The 18,460-nt window shown below is 38.2% G+C and overlaps 1 protein-coding gene across 2 annotated transcripts in view; it reads left to right on the forward strand.

The window, feature by feature from the left end:
• Positions 1 to 18,460, forward strand: part of CLVS1 (clavesin 1) — a 78,284-nt gene that overhangs the window by 48,558 nt on the left and 11,266 nt on the right. For both annotated transcript variants that reach the window (XM_075213564.1, XM_075213565.1), the window contains exons 4-5: positions 6,921 to 7,031; positions 11,622 to 11,857. In XM_075213564.1, coding sequence (XP_075069665.1) covers positions 6,921 to 7,031; positions 11,622 to 11,857 — 347 coding nt within the window. The remainder of the gene's footprint in view (positions 1 to 6,920; positions 7,032 to 11,621; positions 11,858 to 18,460) is intronic.

Raw genomic sequence — 18,460 nt, forward strand, 5'->3', positions numbered from 1 at the left:
TTAGTAATGGCTGGAGGATGATTGGTTTATGCTTTCTTTGCCACAACTAAATTTATTAAATTCAATAGATGTGTGACCTTTCTCCACCAAGCAAGTCTCCTGTGTTGTGAGTTCTTGGTTAGTCTACAGTTGTCAGGGGGCATAATGAAAGGAAATTTTGGATGAACCGCTAAGCAGCTTATACTTTTCAACAGAGCTGTAGTGGAATCTGAACACTGACTCAGATTAACGTATTTACCTTCAGAGCCGTAACAGACATTTTAGTGCCCTGAGCAAAACAGAACACTGGCGCCTCTCCTCCCTCCCCCCACAACATACCTTTATGGAAGTAGATGCTGCCTCTCGTCAGTTACTCATTGTCGGTGTCTTCTGCCTGCTGGTGTCTGTCAAAGATCCAGTGCTTACGCCGTAATTGTCTTCTCCACACAAGTCCCACAGCCAGGGGGAGGGAGCGCCCGGGGGGAGGGAGCACAATCCAGCAAGGCAAACTTTCAAATGCAGTCTGTATTAAAATCAACATCCAGTATTTGGCAATATTAATACTGAACTTCAACACAGCAATCTTTGTAAACATCACATTGCTGCCATATTAAATAATAAAACTGAACTTCAATATATGTATATTTACAGTATTAGACAATACAGTCTGTATCTTTATCTAGCAGATTTCAACAAGCTAGTTTATAGGCACAGTCAAATACAATGAAACTGTACTTCCCAAGTAAGGCTTTCCAAATACTTTAACTTAAATTATTTAACTTATATCTTCCTAAATAACAATATCTCTTACTATTCAATCACTTACAAAGGACCACTTCTTAAAAGCTAGACAACATGGCCTGTAGCTCTTGTTATGGATATTTCAGAAATAATCGAAATACGAAGTCTCTTCAGAATATTCTCTCTTTATTATGTATGCGCAATACAGACCATTCAATTCAAATAGAACAATGGCAATTTCATATATACTTACCAACTTTCTAAAGTTGGCTTCCGGGAGCCTACCGGGGGAGGTGGGCGTGATGTAATGTAATGAGGCAAACACGTAATTTTACACCGGTGGGGCAGGGCCAAATGCCGCGATTGCCGGTGAATCGCAGCATTTTGGACCTAATGGGCAGAAGCAGGAGATTGCCATACTCTCCCGGGTGTCCGTGAGAATCACCCGAAATGCGGGAGTCTCCCGGATGTTCCGGGAGAGTTGACAAGTATGATATTACTTTTGCAAGCATTTTATATCTTAAAACCACAAACTAATACGTAGATAAAAGCATCATATAAGGCTTTAGACCAGTAATATCACTCCGCATATCAGAATTTCTTAACATCTCCACTCACCCCCCAGATATAGGCATTAATCCAAGTCGATCTTGTCACATCTTATCAGGCGCTAACTTACTATACCACAGCTTCCGTATTCCTCTCCCACGACAACCTTTTTGATAACTTCCATCTAATACCCCTTTCATACTGCACCAAAATCCCAGGTTTTTCCTGGGTCGAGCTGAAACGACCCGGGTCTTGGTGCAGTATGAATAATCCAACCACAAAATCCCAGGTCTAAAATCCCGGGACTTAGACCCGGGATTTTGCGAGGGGTAATTCCCGTGTTGGACCCCGCTAGCCTGCAGTATGAATGGTGCAACCCGTGTAATTCCCGGGTCTCACCATCCATACTGTAAAAAAAAAAAATTGTTAAGTAAAAAAAAAAGATTTTAATTAATAAAAAATACATACGAAATGTTTACTTAACTTATTTTCAGCCAGCGGTCTCTCCGGTGCGTTGCCGGCTGTCAGGGGGACCTCTGGGTACTAAAATGAGGTCATTTCTAATGGACTAGAATATAAGTTAAGTAAACATTTCTTATGTATTTTTTATTAATTAAAATCTTTTTTTTCACTTTTTTTTTCTAAAACCCGGGTCGGGCAGGTACAGTATGAACCCGCCCGACCCGGGAATCTTGTTATCTTTACTGCCCTGTGCGGCAGTATGAAAGTGGTATAATATTACTTATTCAATGTATTTACAATGTTACAATATTACAGCTACAAACATATCTACAAGCCAAAACATAATGCAATTCAAACACCACATCATTACTGACCAAACGTGATCTCTCCAAGGTACAAGCCGTCCATGTTGTCCTAATGTAGCTCTTATATTTTATAGCCTTTCCATTCACACTGACCAAAAACACTGGGTCTAAACACTGAACATATTACACATAATTAACTGGTATATATTCCCTCATGATCACATATTAAAACATCCCAGATGGACCCATATACTATATGCTTTTATGTGCTCAAATAGGGAGAACTAGTGTCTGTGTGAAGTCCTCTCCCATACATAAGCTTTTGTCTTCAGAAGGTAATTACAGAAACTTATTTGGGAGGAGCTGATGTACATGATTGGAAGCCAATTGTTTTCATATGTAAATGTATCTGGCCTCACAGAGAAATGCCAGTGTGCTGCTACATAAAGTGGGTGGAGGAGATAAAACAGTTCTCTTATAAATTATTTTGTGTGGAATGGAAAATATCAAATATTATATTCTTTCTCGCTGTCTTATGTTCCGTGGCTACTTGGCCGAATCCTGGAATATATGTTTGGAAAAAAGACAGTTATTAATTCACCTCCTGGAAAGTAGAGCAGTGAGTGAAGAATCTAGGTCTTTCTCCGACAACCAGTCAGACATTAAATCAGTAGCCTTTTCTGTTTAAAAACAGACCTCCTTCCACTCAGTCAGCTCCAGAGTTTAATTAATAGCATTTACATTTAATGTCTGTTTCTTTCCATATATCCCACACATTAAATTAATAGCATATGCCTCCTTACCCCAAACCAGCTCAACATTAAATTAATAACATTCTCATTTAATTAACAGACATACCCCAACCCTATCAGTTCTGGCATTAAATTAGTAACATTCCCATTTAATAAACAGACATATTTCACCTCAACCAGCCCCAACATTAATTTAATAACATCCCCACCATTAAATTAATAGCTTCCACATTTAATAAACCCTATTATTTCTCACCAAACACAACATTAAATTAATAACCTTCATATTTAACAGACAGACTCAACATTAAATTAATAACATTTCACTTTAATCCAAAGGCCTATTTCCCCCAGGAACGGAATAACAATGGGCTTGATGGGGCTGCAGCCTTAGGCCTTTCCACAGAAACAGGCCCAGGCCTATTCTTTTTTTGTGATGGCACCCGGTGTGGTTGGGGTTGAGGCAATGAGTTGTGCGTCCTGGTGATGTGGACCGCCCACTATCAGTTTCCCTTCAGGTCCATTACTGGAAAGCAACAGGCAGCGAATCACGAGGCAGCTTGTTGCTGATTGGGGTGTGATCTATGTGACAACAGGGGATATGTGACAACAGGAGATATGTGACAACAGTCCCAAAAGGGGATATGTGACAAAAGGGATATGTGACAGCAAGGGATGTGTGAAAATATAATGTGCATGTGTGAATGGCCCTTGTTTATTAGCATAGGGATCAGTTTCTTTTCTTACAACAACATTACCAACTTTTTCAAAGGAGATTATACCCTGGTACCACTAACAGTTAACTGTGTTTGACTATTTGTATTTTGAAGTCTGCTCAGATTTATGAACAATTGTAGAAATAATAGTTATATATAACAAATTAGAGGTGTTAGGAGGTATGAAAATGACCAATAGCTGATAATCAAATTCTCACACTTTAACTGTACAATTTGTTTGTATCAATAAAATTATATTTTGCTCTCTGTATTGTATGGTGGTCTCATGGCTACCCTCTGTATTGTGTGGCAATTGGTATTGGCGATGACAAGGTTGCCCTTTGTATTATGTGGTGGTGGCAAGGTAGCCCTCTGTATTGTGTGGCAGTGACAAGGGTGCTATGTGTTGAATAGCAGTGACAAGGGTACTATGTATTGTGTGGCGGTCCCAAGGGTGCTATGCATTGTGTGGTTGTCCCAAGAGTGCTGTGTGGTCTTCTGCTGCTGTAGCATATCCACTTCAAAGATGTGCTGTACATTTAGAGATGGCACCAACAATCATCACTCCACAGTAAGAGTGACTTAGATCACAATTCTTCTCTATTCTGGTGTTTGGTCTGAACAACAATTGCATTTTTTGACCATGTCGGCATGCTTTATGCATTGAGTTCCTGTCACATGATTGGCTGCTTAGATATATGCATTAACCAGCAGGTGAATGTATATGTGTATATATATATATATATATATATATATATATATATATATATATATATATATATATATATATATAGGTTTCTGTTGAAGCACTTTTAAATAAAGATAATTAATCATTGTTTGTATTTTTGTCTTCAATGGTCGATGAAATAACATACCTTTCCCTCTCAACTATCCCAATTCCATCAGGATGGTCCTGATTTTAGTGGCCTCTCCTGATCAGCCAGGAGCTTGTTCTAGGATGATAGACAGCTGGGACGTATTTCTACTCTTCACTTTACATACATGCTGTGTAAACTAGTTAGTGGTGCACTCTTTATATAAGAGAAGATGGAAGGGAGATGTAGGTGGTTGGAAGGAGGTACAAGCTATGCCCTCCATGCTGGCAATGCCCACACACAGCTGGCCACACCTACACATCACTGGCCAAACCTCTGGTGGGACAGCACTTTCTTACAATAGGCCCTGTATAATTTTCAGCTCCAGGACCATGTGGCCCTTAATCTGGCCCTGATTTCCCCCACCAGCCCCACAATTAAATTATGTTTTACATATTTACCCACATTTAATAGTAAGTATTATTGCTAATGAATATTTTACTGATTATTTTATGCTACTTATGTTTTCATAGTATGTATCATATATTTATGTACTCCAAAGAACCTCCCCTTCTCTCCAACCCCATGCCCCCTGATTCTCCCTCTATTCTCTCCAGACCCCCTCCCCTCCCCATTCTATTCGAACTCCTTCCTCACCATGCTACTCTCCCCTTCTCTCCAGACCCCCATTCACTCCAGACACCCTCCCTCTTGCTCTCTCCAGACCCCTAACCCCTTCTCTCCAGATCCCCCATTCACTCCAGACACCCTCATTTCCAGCCCCTGTAGAAATGAGCTTTTCTTCTTCTTCTTCTTTCTGTATCTTCTGGCTGTATCTTTTTTGTGTAAAAGAAAATCATCTTCTAACCATACAACCAATGACTGTGTCTGACAGTTATCAGGACTGAGGACTTAAGGGTCTATGGACACCCTTCTACATTCTGTTAGTAAAGTAAATATATGCATATATATTCACAGACTTGTGATTAAATAATGCTGTCTTTTACTAATGGGTAAGCACTAGTAAAGTTTCTGTTAGTTGGCTCATTTCATGTATAATTATGGATTGTGACTTGTTCATACTTGTCTAGTTTTGAAATAAGTGGTTTTATGTCAGCTCCCGTCGTGATTCAAATATCATAAAATTGTGTCCTCCTATGCATCGGTTATATGTTGCTGGGAAGACAGTACAAGCTGTCTATGAGTGTGGACAATGTTATTTTAACATTAATACAAGCTCTGATAAGTAAATAGGCCAAACTCAGTTTTCAACATTCTCAAGTCTAGTCATACTAAATCTAATCCCCCCCATCAATATTTCAGTCTTATATTTAAGTTATAGATATATATATACCATGAGGTGTAGAGATTTAGGGTTTGAAAAAGTGGAGATGTTGCCTATAGCAATCAGATTCTAGCTGTCATTTTGTACAAGGTACTAAATATATAACTAGAATCTGATTGGTTGCTATAGGCAACATCTCCACTTTTTCAAACCCACAGTTTATTAAATATACCCCTTAGACTATGGAGTCTTGCCTGAGGCTGTTGAGTTTAAAATGCTCGTTGCCTAAATTTAACATTTTGCTTATACCCATTGGATAAATCCCAGTCGCTAACATGTAGGTCTATCTCCCTGGTCTCTCATTAGATATGCACACAATTGTATGCAAAGCAAATGGAATTAGTGTGTTAATATGGCAGTTTATGGGAAGAGTTAGGCATATTGTGGGTCTTTCTAGCTAATTGTGGCTAGGTACATTCATTTTAAGGTAACAAGATATTTCAATGTTATCAAAGGAGTTTGAGGATGTAGCCTCTTCCTATACTTTCAATAGGATGTCTATTGCACCTTCCAAGCACACTGTAGATGGGAGAGAGCATTAATAGGTGAATTTATACAAATGTGAAAAAATAAAAACATTCAAATATACAATAGTGATACATGTAACTAAGACCCACAGTCACTCACTCACTCACTCACTCACTCACTCTCAGGGCTAGATTTACTAAGCTGCGGGTTTGAAAAAGTGGGGATGTTGCCTATAGCAACCAATCAGATTCTAGCTTTCATTTTGTAGAATGTACTAAATAAATGAAAGCTAGAATGTGATTGGTTGCTATAGGCAACATCCCCACTTTTTCAAACCCGCAGTTTAGTAAATCTAGCCCTCAGTGTCACTTTGTGAATACAAATCTTTAATTTAATATCTATAGTTTTTGCCATATGTTTTTTTTTTTGTGTCAGGTGGATTGTAATCGTGGTCTCAATTGTGTATTGTACCTTTGTGAATTCTACTATTTAAATATATTGTAAGACATTGGACAGAATACACTTTGTTTTTTAGAGCTAGGTAAATTTAAGCACTTGTTAAATTTACCTTACATAATACATTCTTTTAAAAGGAATTAAACTGCATTGCCACGTCTCACAAGACTCATAGTCACGGTTTACTGAAGATGTAATATCTTTCTCTTTATAATGGCTGCAGTGTAATTCAGCTGACTGTGTCTTGTCACTTGTATAATGAATTGCCTTTCTGACCAGCTGGCCATCCTATTATATCCGGTAATGAGCTTCTGTTTTTCTCCTGTTTTTAGGACAGTTTTCCAGCTCGCTTTGGAGGCATCCATTTTGTCAATCAACCCTGGTACATCCATGCTCTGTACACTATAATTAAACCATTCCTTAAAGACAAGACACGGAAAAGGGTAAGACATGTGAACATATGTAAGGCTGGTTTGCTGGGCTGTCTACTAATCCCTGCCCAATCTGGTTATTTCTCCTGGTGACCTCTGAAATTAAGTCATATGGTTGGTTGAGGTCACAGCTGTAGTTTGCAGATTGTCTGCGTCTGATCAATAAAGCAGTGGCTATGGCAATGGCTTATTGTCAGTGTGAGTCTCGGGCTGTGGGAGTCTCTGATCTTTAGGAAGAACAGGAACTAACCGGTTGGAATCTCATTTCTGGTATAAGAAAGGGAGATATATTAAAACTACTGGCAGTGATAGAAAGATGTAATTACATACAATTGTATAGAGGCTCGGTTGCCATACATAGTCGGGTGTATCTGATTACAGCTTAACGGTATTGTATTTTATCATTTCATTATATTACTACAGCTGCATCTATTGAGTTTAGATATTTTCTCCTGGGCATGTTAACACTCAGTTGCACCTTCTTTAGATTTCAATGGAAATAAAGGGAATATTTTTTCTTTTCCATGCATTTAGCAGGAAGTCATTTGTAATTTGCCACATCTATGCCATGAGTATATAGCAGCCACATATATAAACACAACCTTTAACCCATTCAGTGGCACTAGCTTATCAATCATGATCCTTTTTTTTTTACTGCAACACTTTCCTGTTGAACTGCTGCAGACAAATTCCATGCAATGGGATTCTCAAGTGGCCACATACTAGCAGCAGTACAATCGATGAATGACGGGACCGATGGGGCAATAAAGTTCTATGGGGCATATTTATCATAGGGCGAAAATGGGTGTTTTCAAGAGTAATATGGCTTCACTCTAGATATAACAGGTACCACTGATGATAGCATTGCCACTGCCAGCATTAACCCCAACTGGTGATAAGAGTTGCCTGTTAGTCTATTTACCAAGCATTGCAGTGGTACATGTACCACAACAATACTTCTTCTCTTATCACCATCTCAGGATGGCGAGAACAGAGGAAAATAAAGGAAAAAATACTTTATTATTTAAATAAAGCATTTTTTCAATGGTGAATACTTATTCACTACTATTCATTGTTTTTAATATTTAAAATCTATATTTAACTATTATTATTATTATCATTATCGTAGATTTGGAAGGCGCCACAGTGCTCCGCAGCACCATACAGCAGGGAAAACAGTACATACATAAAACAGGGACATGCAAGGTAGACAAAATAAATGCAGACATGAAAACAAAGGGTATGGAGGACCCTGCTCATTAGAGAGCTTACATTCTAAGTGGAAGAAGTGGAAGAGGGCACAACTGAAAGAGAAGCAAATGTGGCTCAGAGTGGAGATTGGGACAGTTGTGAGGGTGCATTAGTGTGGATAGTGTTATTGGGGAAAATGTCACCTCTAAAAAAATACTTGGGTTTTTAAATAACGTCTAAAGATTTGAAGGCTGTGGGAAAAACTAATTAGGTGTGGTAGGGAATTCCATAAGTGGGGAGCAGCACGGGAGACGTCTTGTAGGCAGGACTGAGAGGTGGTTACCAGAGACAAGACAAGGTGCAGGTCAGTGGTAGGTCTAAGAGGGCGGGAGGAAGACTATTTTGATATGAGATGTGAGATATATGAAGGGGTGGTGGTGTTGAGGGCTTTGTAGGTAAGGGTGAGTAATTTGAATTTGATTCTGGAGGACACAGAGAGCCAATGTAGGGATTTGCAAACTGGTGCAGCAGATGTGGAGCGGTGAGAGAGGAAGATCAGTCTTGCAGTAGCATTTAGGATGGATTGAAGAGTGGATATATGGATGTCAGGAATTTTACTATATAACTATTTTTTTATGTTACTTTTTCTTGTTAAGTAGAACTGATAGCCCGAGTCTAGGCTTTCAGTTTCACTGCCCCAAATGGTCGGGTCATGCGGGAGCATAGTCCCTCAGACTGGCCTGGTGAAGCAGGTAATCCATACAGCTCAGGCCAGAATAGTAAAGGCAGCTGAGAATCATTCAGCTGCCCAGGTGATACTTTATTGATAAATTGGGGTTGTAAGTATTTTTTATCACTGCAATGAGCAGCAATAAAACTCAGCCTTATCACTGCATATTAATAAATAAACCCCTGTGTTAAATTTATTTTATTTTGAAGATAAAAATTTTACCTTAGGGCTAGAAAGGCTGTATCCCTGCACAGTTTTATCAGCAAAAGAAACACTGGTATCATTAAAGGGGTTGTTCATTATTGTACCACCCCTTTTTAATGTAACCCTCCTCCATGTATAGTAAATAAAGGCAGCATCTTGCCTAATTCTGAGACCCGCAGAGAGCTGAATAGAACATTGCAGGCTGTCTTAATCCCTACATTAAAGCTCTGTGGAAAAGCTTCCATAAAGTTCTGTTGCGAGCAATTGGAGAACTTAGTCGCCCAGTGCTGAAGGCGGTAATGTGAGCTAGCTCTCGGTTTCAGTTAATAGAGGCTGTCGGACGGCTGGGGGGGTCCAGCTTAGATTTTGGAAACACAGCAGAAATTGAATAAAAGTTTGTCCAAAATTAGACAACCCCTTTAGCTGAAAATGATAAATGAACATTGGGGAATGGGGAAATGTTAAATGAAGTTTGGAATGGATGAGGTATATAAACCGAAGAGAAATGAGTTGGACAAGGGTGATGCTGTAGTTTTCAGAGAGACTGCTGCAGTATTCTTTGTAGAAGTTGTGGGACAATTGGATATGGTACGCTTACATACACCAAGTTATTGAAGCCCATATGTTCCTTTGATATAAATCCAAACTGTTCTTAATGTGTTATATATTATATAATTAGTTCTTATGAACAGAACTAGTGTAAGCAGAAAGCACTACAGGGAGACTATGCAATGCTTTTTATGTCACATTTTTTTGTTACTGTCAGAAAATACATCATTATAAAACAACAATCACTTTGTCTTATGATTCCCGGCAGATCATAGAGAACAGTTTGACATCCTTGACTTGAGTACAGAAAGCTTTGTCCTGTGGCCGCTTGTGATTTACTGTGACTGCAGTGTTAGTATAACAGATAATATATTTGTCTATGCTCAGGCAGACTATAGAAGAGAGAAAAATGTGTAATTGCTCATTAAGGGTCTGATTCATTTCCTATGTAAGTTCCTTTGCATGCTGTATTTTGCGTGATATAGCAGACCTTACACCAATAAATGCAATTGCGTGCAATTCATGTCTGAATGCAAATGATACTACTGCCTACAGTTTTACAGGGTGAAACAGGGGAGGGAAGGCACTATCATCATCATCATCACCATTTATTTATATAGCGCCACTGATTCCGCAGCGCTGTACAGAGAACTCACATCTGTCCCTGCCCCATTGGAGCTTACAGTCTAAATTCCCTAACATACACACACAGACAGAGAGAGAGAGAGAGAGACTAGGGTCAATTTTGATAGCAGCCAATTAACCTACCAGTATGTTTTTGGAGTGTGGGAGGAAACCGGAGCACCTGGAGGAAACCCATGCAAACACGGGGAGAACATACAAACTTCACACAGATAAGGCCATGGTTGATAATTTAACTCATGACCCCAGCGCTGTGAGGCAGAAGTGCTAACCACTTAGCCACTGTGCTGCCCCTGCACTACTAGCATAACAACATAAAGAGCTATCTAAGACTCAATAGTCACTGCAGCCTTAATGTGAATTTGATTGCAACTTTGTAACCATTACAGATTATTCACCCACATTTTTTCGTGTTTATACCCTCCTTTAAAAATAAGGTGATTTAGGGTTTATTTTAGACAACCAACCACACTTTATTCATATGTATTTCGGGTCAATGGTGGTTTCGTTGCAATGTCTAAAAATCTAATCTGATTTGCTGTTGACAGTGGTCAAAAGCAGCCAGAGAGGAACCTGCAAAATCTAATTAATTGCTGAGCTCCTGTTTTTGTTTCTCAAATAATTGTTATTAATTATACTTCTGTCTCATAGTAGGAGAACAGAACCTAATCGTATTATCTTGTCTGCAGCACTAGCAGATAACTGTTTCTAAATCGTATAAAAGATCATAGAGCACTCTCTTGGTTTTGTCCCACTGTTGGTTGTAATGTTTTAAAGAAAGGAGGATGAGATGTGAGAGTCCAAATTAAAATCACATGATTCAAGTCTTTAGGATTCTCCAGCAGACAAGTAGATATGTCAAAAACACTTTAATGAATGTTTTTTTTCTGTTTAAGTTTGCAGGAAAATTCTACTTTATTATTATTATTTTTATTATTATTATTCATAAATCATGATGATGATGATGATGATTATTATTTTTATTATTATTATTCATAAATAAAATGTCGTGTGGAGGCATTAGAGTTACCTATTAAAATTACTTTCCAATTGTTGAAAACAAAATTTGAATACAGAAATTTTATTGAAAAAGAGAGGCAGAGAAAGAGATGGGAGAGAAAAAATATATTAGAAAAATGTAATGGTATGAAAAACATACAATAATGCACAATTAACAAAATGATTGTGGCTGCTGGAGAACAGAACTTGTGCAATGCTGCATGCATTTAATGTTTCCAGTAATTTCATATGCGCACTGTATACATATGTACATTTTTGTTTTCCAGATATTTCTTCATGGTAACAATCTGAATAGTCTGCACCAGTTAATCCACCCAGAATGTTTACCGTCTGAATTTGGGGGTACGCTTCCTCCTTATGATATGGGGACCTGGGCTAGGACATTGCTTGGTCCCGATTACAATGATGAAAATGAGTATACTCACACTTCCTACAACGCTATACATGTGAAGTATGCACCCAGCAACCTAGAGAGAGAGTGTTCTCCAAAATACATGAAAAGGTAATAATTTCTTATTTTACTATTGCATACATGCCAACGGGGGAGAAGTCATGTGACATGAGGTAGGAGGAAGGCATGGCGACAATGTTGCGTCACCATAGCCCCGCCCACACTATAAAAGGCCAAAATTCATGAGATTGAATGGAGGGAGGGAGCTTAATGACCTGATTAAGCCCCGCCCCCTCCATTCACTGGCATGAATTTCGGCAAATGCGGGAGCTTTGTCTACTCTTCCGGGAGTCCATGAGGACTCCCCGAAATTCAGGAGCCTCCCGGGAATTCCAGGAGAGTAGGCAAGTATGCTATTGATAGAGGGTGATGAAGTGAGGTGAATTGATAAGGGTGGCAGGAGGATGATGGAAGGATTAAATTACATGATTAATTAACTTCATGATTAATTATATATCATATTATAAGTTTACTATTAAAGTAGAATTATGAGATAAAAAAAAATCCGTTTTCTTAGATAGTCAGAATTCTGAAATTAATAGATCCCAATTTTAACTGTGAACCGAGTTCTGACATTTTATCTCATAATTCTCACTTTTAATCTCTTACAAAAAATAGTCTTCTCAGCGTTTAATCTCAAGAATTTTTAAGTCAGAAATGACTTATAAATCAGAATTATGTCATTTCTTCCCTCTTCCGTACTGCTGCCAATAGAAATATAACAAAAACAAAAATCCTGATTATAAAGAATTTACAAAAGGTTTGTCAAGTATAAAATTGTGAAGATAAAAGTAATTTTTTAAAAATGGAAAAAATCCCCTACATATCTATCAAAAACTTAAAAAAACAGCTTAGTGGTTATTTCTTCGTTGTTCCATTAGAGCAACTAAAAATGGGGACAGTGTACCAAAATAGAAATAATTAAAAATAATAATAATATACCATACAAATGCTATAACTTATTCTGGTCCAGTCCTCTATATTGCTAAGTGCAGGCATAATAATGCGGATTCCATAATGTAAGTATGCATGAGAAAGTGCTTATACAGGATGTGGGAATGTATGTTTTCTGTATTGTGACAATAGGGCTAAATAGTTCATGATGATTTTAACAATAATGTGTAAAAAGCTGTGTGACAAGATGGACCGACTATGCCACCCTGTCTGTTGTTGCTGGGAACCGGCTGGGCTTATTTTGCCACTGTCCCCTTTTGTTATTCTGAATACACCCCTCCTGCTGCAGAGGGAGGAGACTGCTGCCACCACTGAGCTCATTTTATGGCACTCAGAACCTCGTTCCTTCTGGGTAACTGATGCTGCTAGCGTACCTCGTTGCTGGTGTACCTGGGCTGGTACTCCTGACCTCTTACTATGGATCAGAGTTGCTGTGGATGGATCCCCCCTGGCCTATCACATTGACCAGGGCTGCTGGGTAGCAGGCAGAGGGGTGGTACTGGAAAGCTTGGGTCCAAACCTCAGAACAGCCGGAGAACGGATTAGATTTTAGGTCTAATCTGCAGGTCACAGGAATACAGCAATATTGAAGATGTTTTCAAGCAGGTCTTTGAAGTAAGATGTTTATTTGCTCTCACTGGTTAGAGGTACCAGTGATCAGGTCAGATGTTGAAATCAGAAGAATACATTAGATGCTCAAACAGCTCACCTTTTATACAGTTCTGACATAACTCTTAGCAGAGGTAAGCCAGCCCCTTTGACCTAGCTGGCTCCAACCCATCTAGAATATTCCCTCAGATCTCAGGATGTAATCTAATTTTGCATCTAACAATTAATCTTCCATATCAACTTGATTTCCATCAGATCTCAGGATGTAATCTAGTTTTACATCTAACACAATTCAACTTCCACATCCCCCTGATTTCTTCAGATGTTCTGTCTCCATTGTTTATAGTTCCTGTCTGTCTAATAGGACCTGTATTCAGGTAACAGCCCCATGTTGTGCATTCAAGTGTTGACCACTCACATTAAATAGACTTAATGAGGACATCTTCTAGACTAGACAACAGACTTACAAATGCTTATCATAAAATAAAATATATACCTTTGACATGAATGCATTTCCAAAGACAGGTACAACATAGCATTTTCTTGCACCAAGATATGCAAAAGGCTTTCAAAACAAAGACTTATTGTATCAGGTATACATCAGAAATAAGGTATTTGCTTTTGAAAGGTTAAAACAGGAAAAACAAAGTTTCTACCTTGGTCTCAGAAATAACGATTTCCTATCTCACAATATACACAATATCAAAAATAAGTGCACGTGCAATTATATAAATAAGCGCCCTGCACTATTTGCTTTAAATGCATTTATACCAAAAGTTATTTATCAGGGATTGAGTCACAAGCTGTATAGACATAAACCAGGAAATGCCGCAGTACAGTTTACCCAGTTATGTAACAGGAGTGCACAGTAGCTTTTATAAGGCCATAGACATGTGAACTTGCTGATGCTTTGCAGTTGGTTTCTTTACATTCTGCTGCTAGTCTGATTCCAGGGGGCATTGTTCATGAATCAGGACCGTTTTCACAATTTGCTTAAATTCGGATACATTTTTGAATCAGCTGTATCAATTCACCTATATCTAATGAAAAGTTGTAGAGCACTGTTCTACTAGCTCCCCTGGTGACCTCTGATAAGTTTATAATTTTCAATAGTATACTATAAATCTAGCAATCACTAACTTAATATGGCAGCTTACTCCTTGTCCTAGGTTTCATATTCTGCTAACTATGTTACTTAATAGGAGTCATTTTGATGGGTAGTTTTGTAATTGGTTCTATGGATTATCCTGCAAAACCTTCTATTGTGTAGATGCTACATTTAATGACAACAGTACCTAAATATAATATTTTAACGATAAACCCCCTGTCCGCCCATTGTCACCAACTAGTACAACTGCTGGGTCCTCAGTCACGTGATTCGCCCCACTGGGCTCAAACAGCTGGGAGAGGTTTAAAAGTAAAATCCCTGGTGCCTTAACAATCAAAACCCCGCAGTAGGTTAAAAGTAAATTCAGATCATTGAAAATTTGCCAACGACGCTGATTATTTAGGTGGATTGTTTCGGTGAACAACAAATAGTTTTTGGTTTCATGCTAAGAGTCATGTTATAGTTTTGTGATTTGGTAGGTGAGAAGAGTATTGAAATAGTGGAGGGAAAGTTAGAAAGTGTCCAATGTAAGAAATATAAAGCTATATAAACCTATATTACAGAACAGAAGCACTACTTTGCAGGCTAAATATAATAATAAAAGTTACATTTGCACAGGCATTGTGATTCAATCTACACAATAATATACAATAATCCCTGTCACATTACTTCTGTTTATTATGTATTATTAGTTTGTGTTAGACAAGAGTGATGCACGGTAGGTTGCTAAAATCATCAATAGAAAGTAGTTATGGGTTCTAGTTATATTTTCCATGTATGTTATCTATGTTTCTATAGTAGTAACACAGTGCATCTTATCTCCCCATCCTTTGGTTTCAAGTACATCTTCATCTGGTCTTTGAGTGGTCTTCTTCCCAGTGGTCTCTGTGTTTAAGATGGCAGGGTATGCACTAAACCATGCAGTGGTCTACGAGACATTTGTACTAGCGTTCATAAACATGGGATGATTCATTTTTAACCTTGGTCACTAAAAGCTCCCCCACAATATATATATATATATTTCTCATTGGAGCACTAAAATACTTTTTCCATGGTTTGCTAAAGTGATTACTGTATGGAGGACGTGAAGAAAGCAAGTGATGTATTAGTATTATGAAAATAATGAGAACCATGGTACTATAATTGTGATGAATAAGAAGCTTTATATTATCTGCAGTCATCCGCTTATAAATAATTAAACAGGGGACAGCTCACTTGTTGGAGCTGATAAATACAGTAATTATTTCTTGCATCTTTATCTCCTACAGTAAGGGATTCAACAAGGCAATGTTGTTTAAAGGTGAAATACTTTGTGTGTAAACACTTAGCCATGGCTGTTTTATTGTTTCCAAATTATTATTTCATTTTATAGCTGTTAAATGAATGCAGGAAATACCTAATATTAAGTGTTATCGGACTGGTGTATGCAGAGCCCATGGGTAAATCCATAGTACATTCACTTTTTCATGATTTCCTTGTATTAAACATTCTATAGATTCTCTTTGTTAGACTTAGGACCCACAAGGATACTCTGGTACCTTTACTGGCCACTCACAGCCTGCTTCTAAGTATTATTTTGCTTTATCTCCTTCCAACTCAATGTGTCCACCTTACTCCACTTGTGGGATACATCATACATGATCCTTCATGTTCTGATTATCCTACACCAGACATGATCTCATGAAAGAAGGATCTCAAGAGAGAAGGAACATAAGCATCACTAGAAGGGGTTTAGTGGTTAATGTCTAGCTAAACATCACCCATGTGACCAGTAAACATCACCCATGTGACCAGTAAACATCACCCATGTGACCAGTAAACATCACCCATGTGACCAGTAAACATCACCCATGTGACCAGTAAACATCACCCATGTGACCAGTAAACATCACCCATGTGACCAGTAAACATTACCCATGTGACCAGTACCAGCCTTTGACTAAGTGCAGCCAACATACTTTATTTAGCAAGTACCTTGAATTATTTGGTCAGCAGTAGTCTTTAACCTGCAACGAGCATGCAAGCTTTTGAGTGGAACAAAATGGGACTATCTTGGTTTTCCCAGGACAGTCCCCCCATTTCACCCAAAATCTTCCACAAAATTAATTTCTTATGATTTAACCTTCTGAATTACACAAATTAACATATAATGTATAGAAATAGCCTCTTATAACTGCTTTACCTTATAAATGAGCTTACGTTAAGGATGGGTGGATTTTATAGCCTGAACAATCTTCGGATCACCTCAGTGTCCTGCTTTGTTATTTCAAAATTATGAAATCTTTGCCCATAACTGGCAGCTTCACTTCACTGTTCTTTCTTCATTTGGCAGTGCCCACCATCCTGACATCCTCAGCAACCTTTAAAAATGGTGGGTATCTCTCCCTGTTCTCTATCAGCCAGTCTGTGTTAAGTGAATGCCAGTTGGCTTTTGGAGATCACAGATAATCACTCAGTATTTGTAACAGTCAGAGTCTTGGCTGCCTCCAAGATTTAGGTTTTTACTGTGGTTACACGAAAATCCTAAAAAAAATGCAGAGCTGCAAAATTGCTAATTACAAAGTGCAAATGTTAAAAAACAATCATAAAACATAGTAAGGGTAATTTACAAAGTGCAAGACCCATACATGTGCAGCCCGCCAAGAGCATTTCAAGTTGTGGAATAATGTCTGGGTACATAGATCTGCCACCAGCAATACAATACATGCCTATCTTAGTGTGCTTATGGATACACATTAAAATACCCATGGTGGAAAGAGTGAGATTGAGTCCAGGAGACCTATAGAGGAATTTCGGGAGAGTGAGAAAATATGGTTAAAGGAAATATTTCCCAGATTTACTCCCTCTCTCATATAAACAGCCTCCCAATCTGAAGTACATGATTGTCAGGAGTGTGCTGTAACAACAGAATCTGCACAAGCAACATACAAATACTCATCAAAAGAACTATAAATTCCTAGATACATTTTCTTGTGTGCCCCAAAATGTGATGAACACAATATACCGCACTCAGTTTTTGGTTATGAAAACAGACATTGTGCTCTAGAAGGAATTTACTGTGAAACACAATACAAAAATTACAAATATGTTCCACTGGTAGGAAAATACTCAACTATTTTTGAGGATACGACTGTAGATAGGAAATTTTAAAACTGAGAGTGTAAATCAAATTAACAGTAATGTTTAATGCATGAATTAAGTGGACAATTTATTAAAGAGCAAAGCCATGTTGCTATGGTCGTACATAGAGAAAGCCTATTTATCAAGTATCTCAGGATAATGATGATAACTGATAAGATTACAAGAAAAACTTACTTGATTAACTAAAATCAAAGTCTCTTTAGAATGAATAGGCCCAGCCCCTCAGAAAATAAATATTATTTGATCCTATTAGCCGCACAACTCTGCTGTTTATACAATCTGCAAGTAAGCAAAAAATGGAAATCCTGCATACACAATTTGATGACGTTTTGCTCTGACGCCCAGTTTCCACTGCCGCCACAACAGAGGTACGCAGGCAGCAGAATCAATGAGTCCAATGCATGATTTTCAGAGCAGTTGGTAACGTGAACAAATTCGCTAAATACGTTTGTTTGAACAAGTCCTTGATGTAATAAAAATCTGTACTCGGCTCACATACAAGGTCAGGTCACCTGACAACCCTTGCTGTAAGAATCCTGCAGACCATTAGCCAAGTAGAGAAATCTGAGCGTTAAAACAATATTGAGGCTTCAACAAACACAGTGCATAATTTTTTATGTGTATACTGTATAACTAAATAACATGACAGAAAATAAATGTAACATCTATACTAAAAGGGAAAGGAAACACACAATCTAATATTCCTCAGCTCTGTTCCAGCCTGCAGCACAAGAAACAAGTGTGGATTGACAGCAGCAGCTGTGAATTGCAATCAGATTAATGATGTTGACCTACACCAAGGACATACTTGCAATTAAAATAGCAATTGCATTTATTATTCC

Source organism: Mixophyes fleayi, chromosome 5, assembly GCF_038048845.1.
Source record: "Mixophyes fleayi isolate aMixFle1 chromosome 5, aMixFle1.hap1, whole genome shotgun sequence".
NCBI lineage: Eukaryota > Metazoa > Chordata > Amphibia > Anura > Limnodynastidae > Mixophyes > Mixophyes fleayi.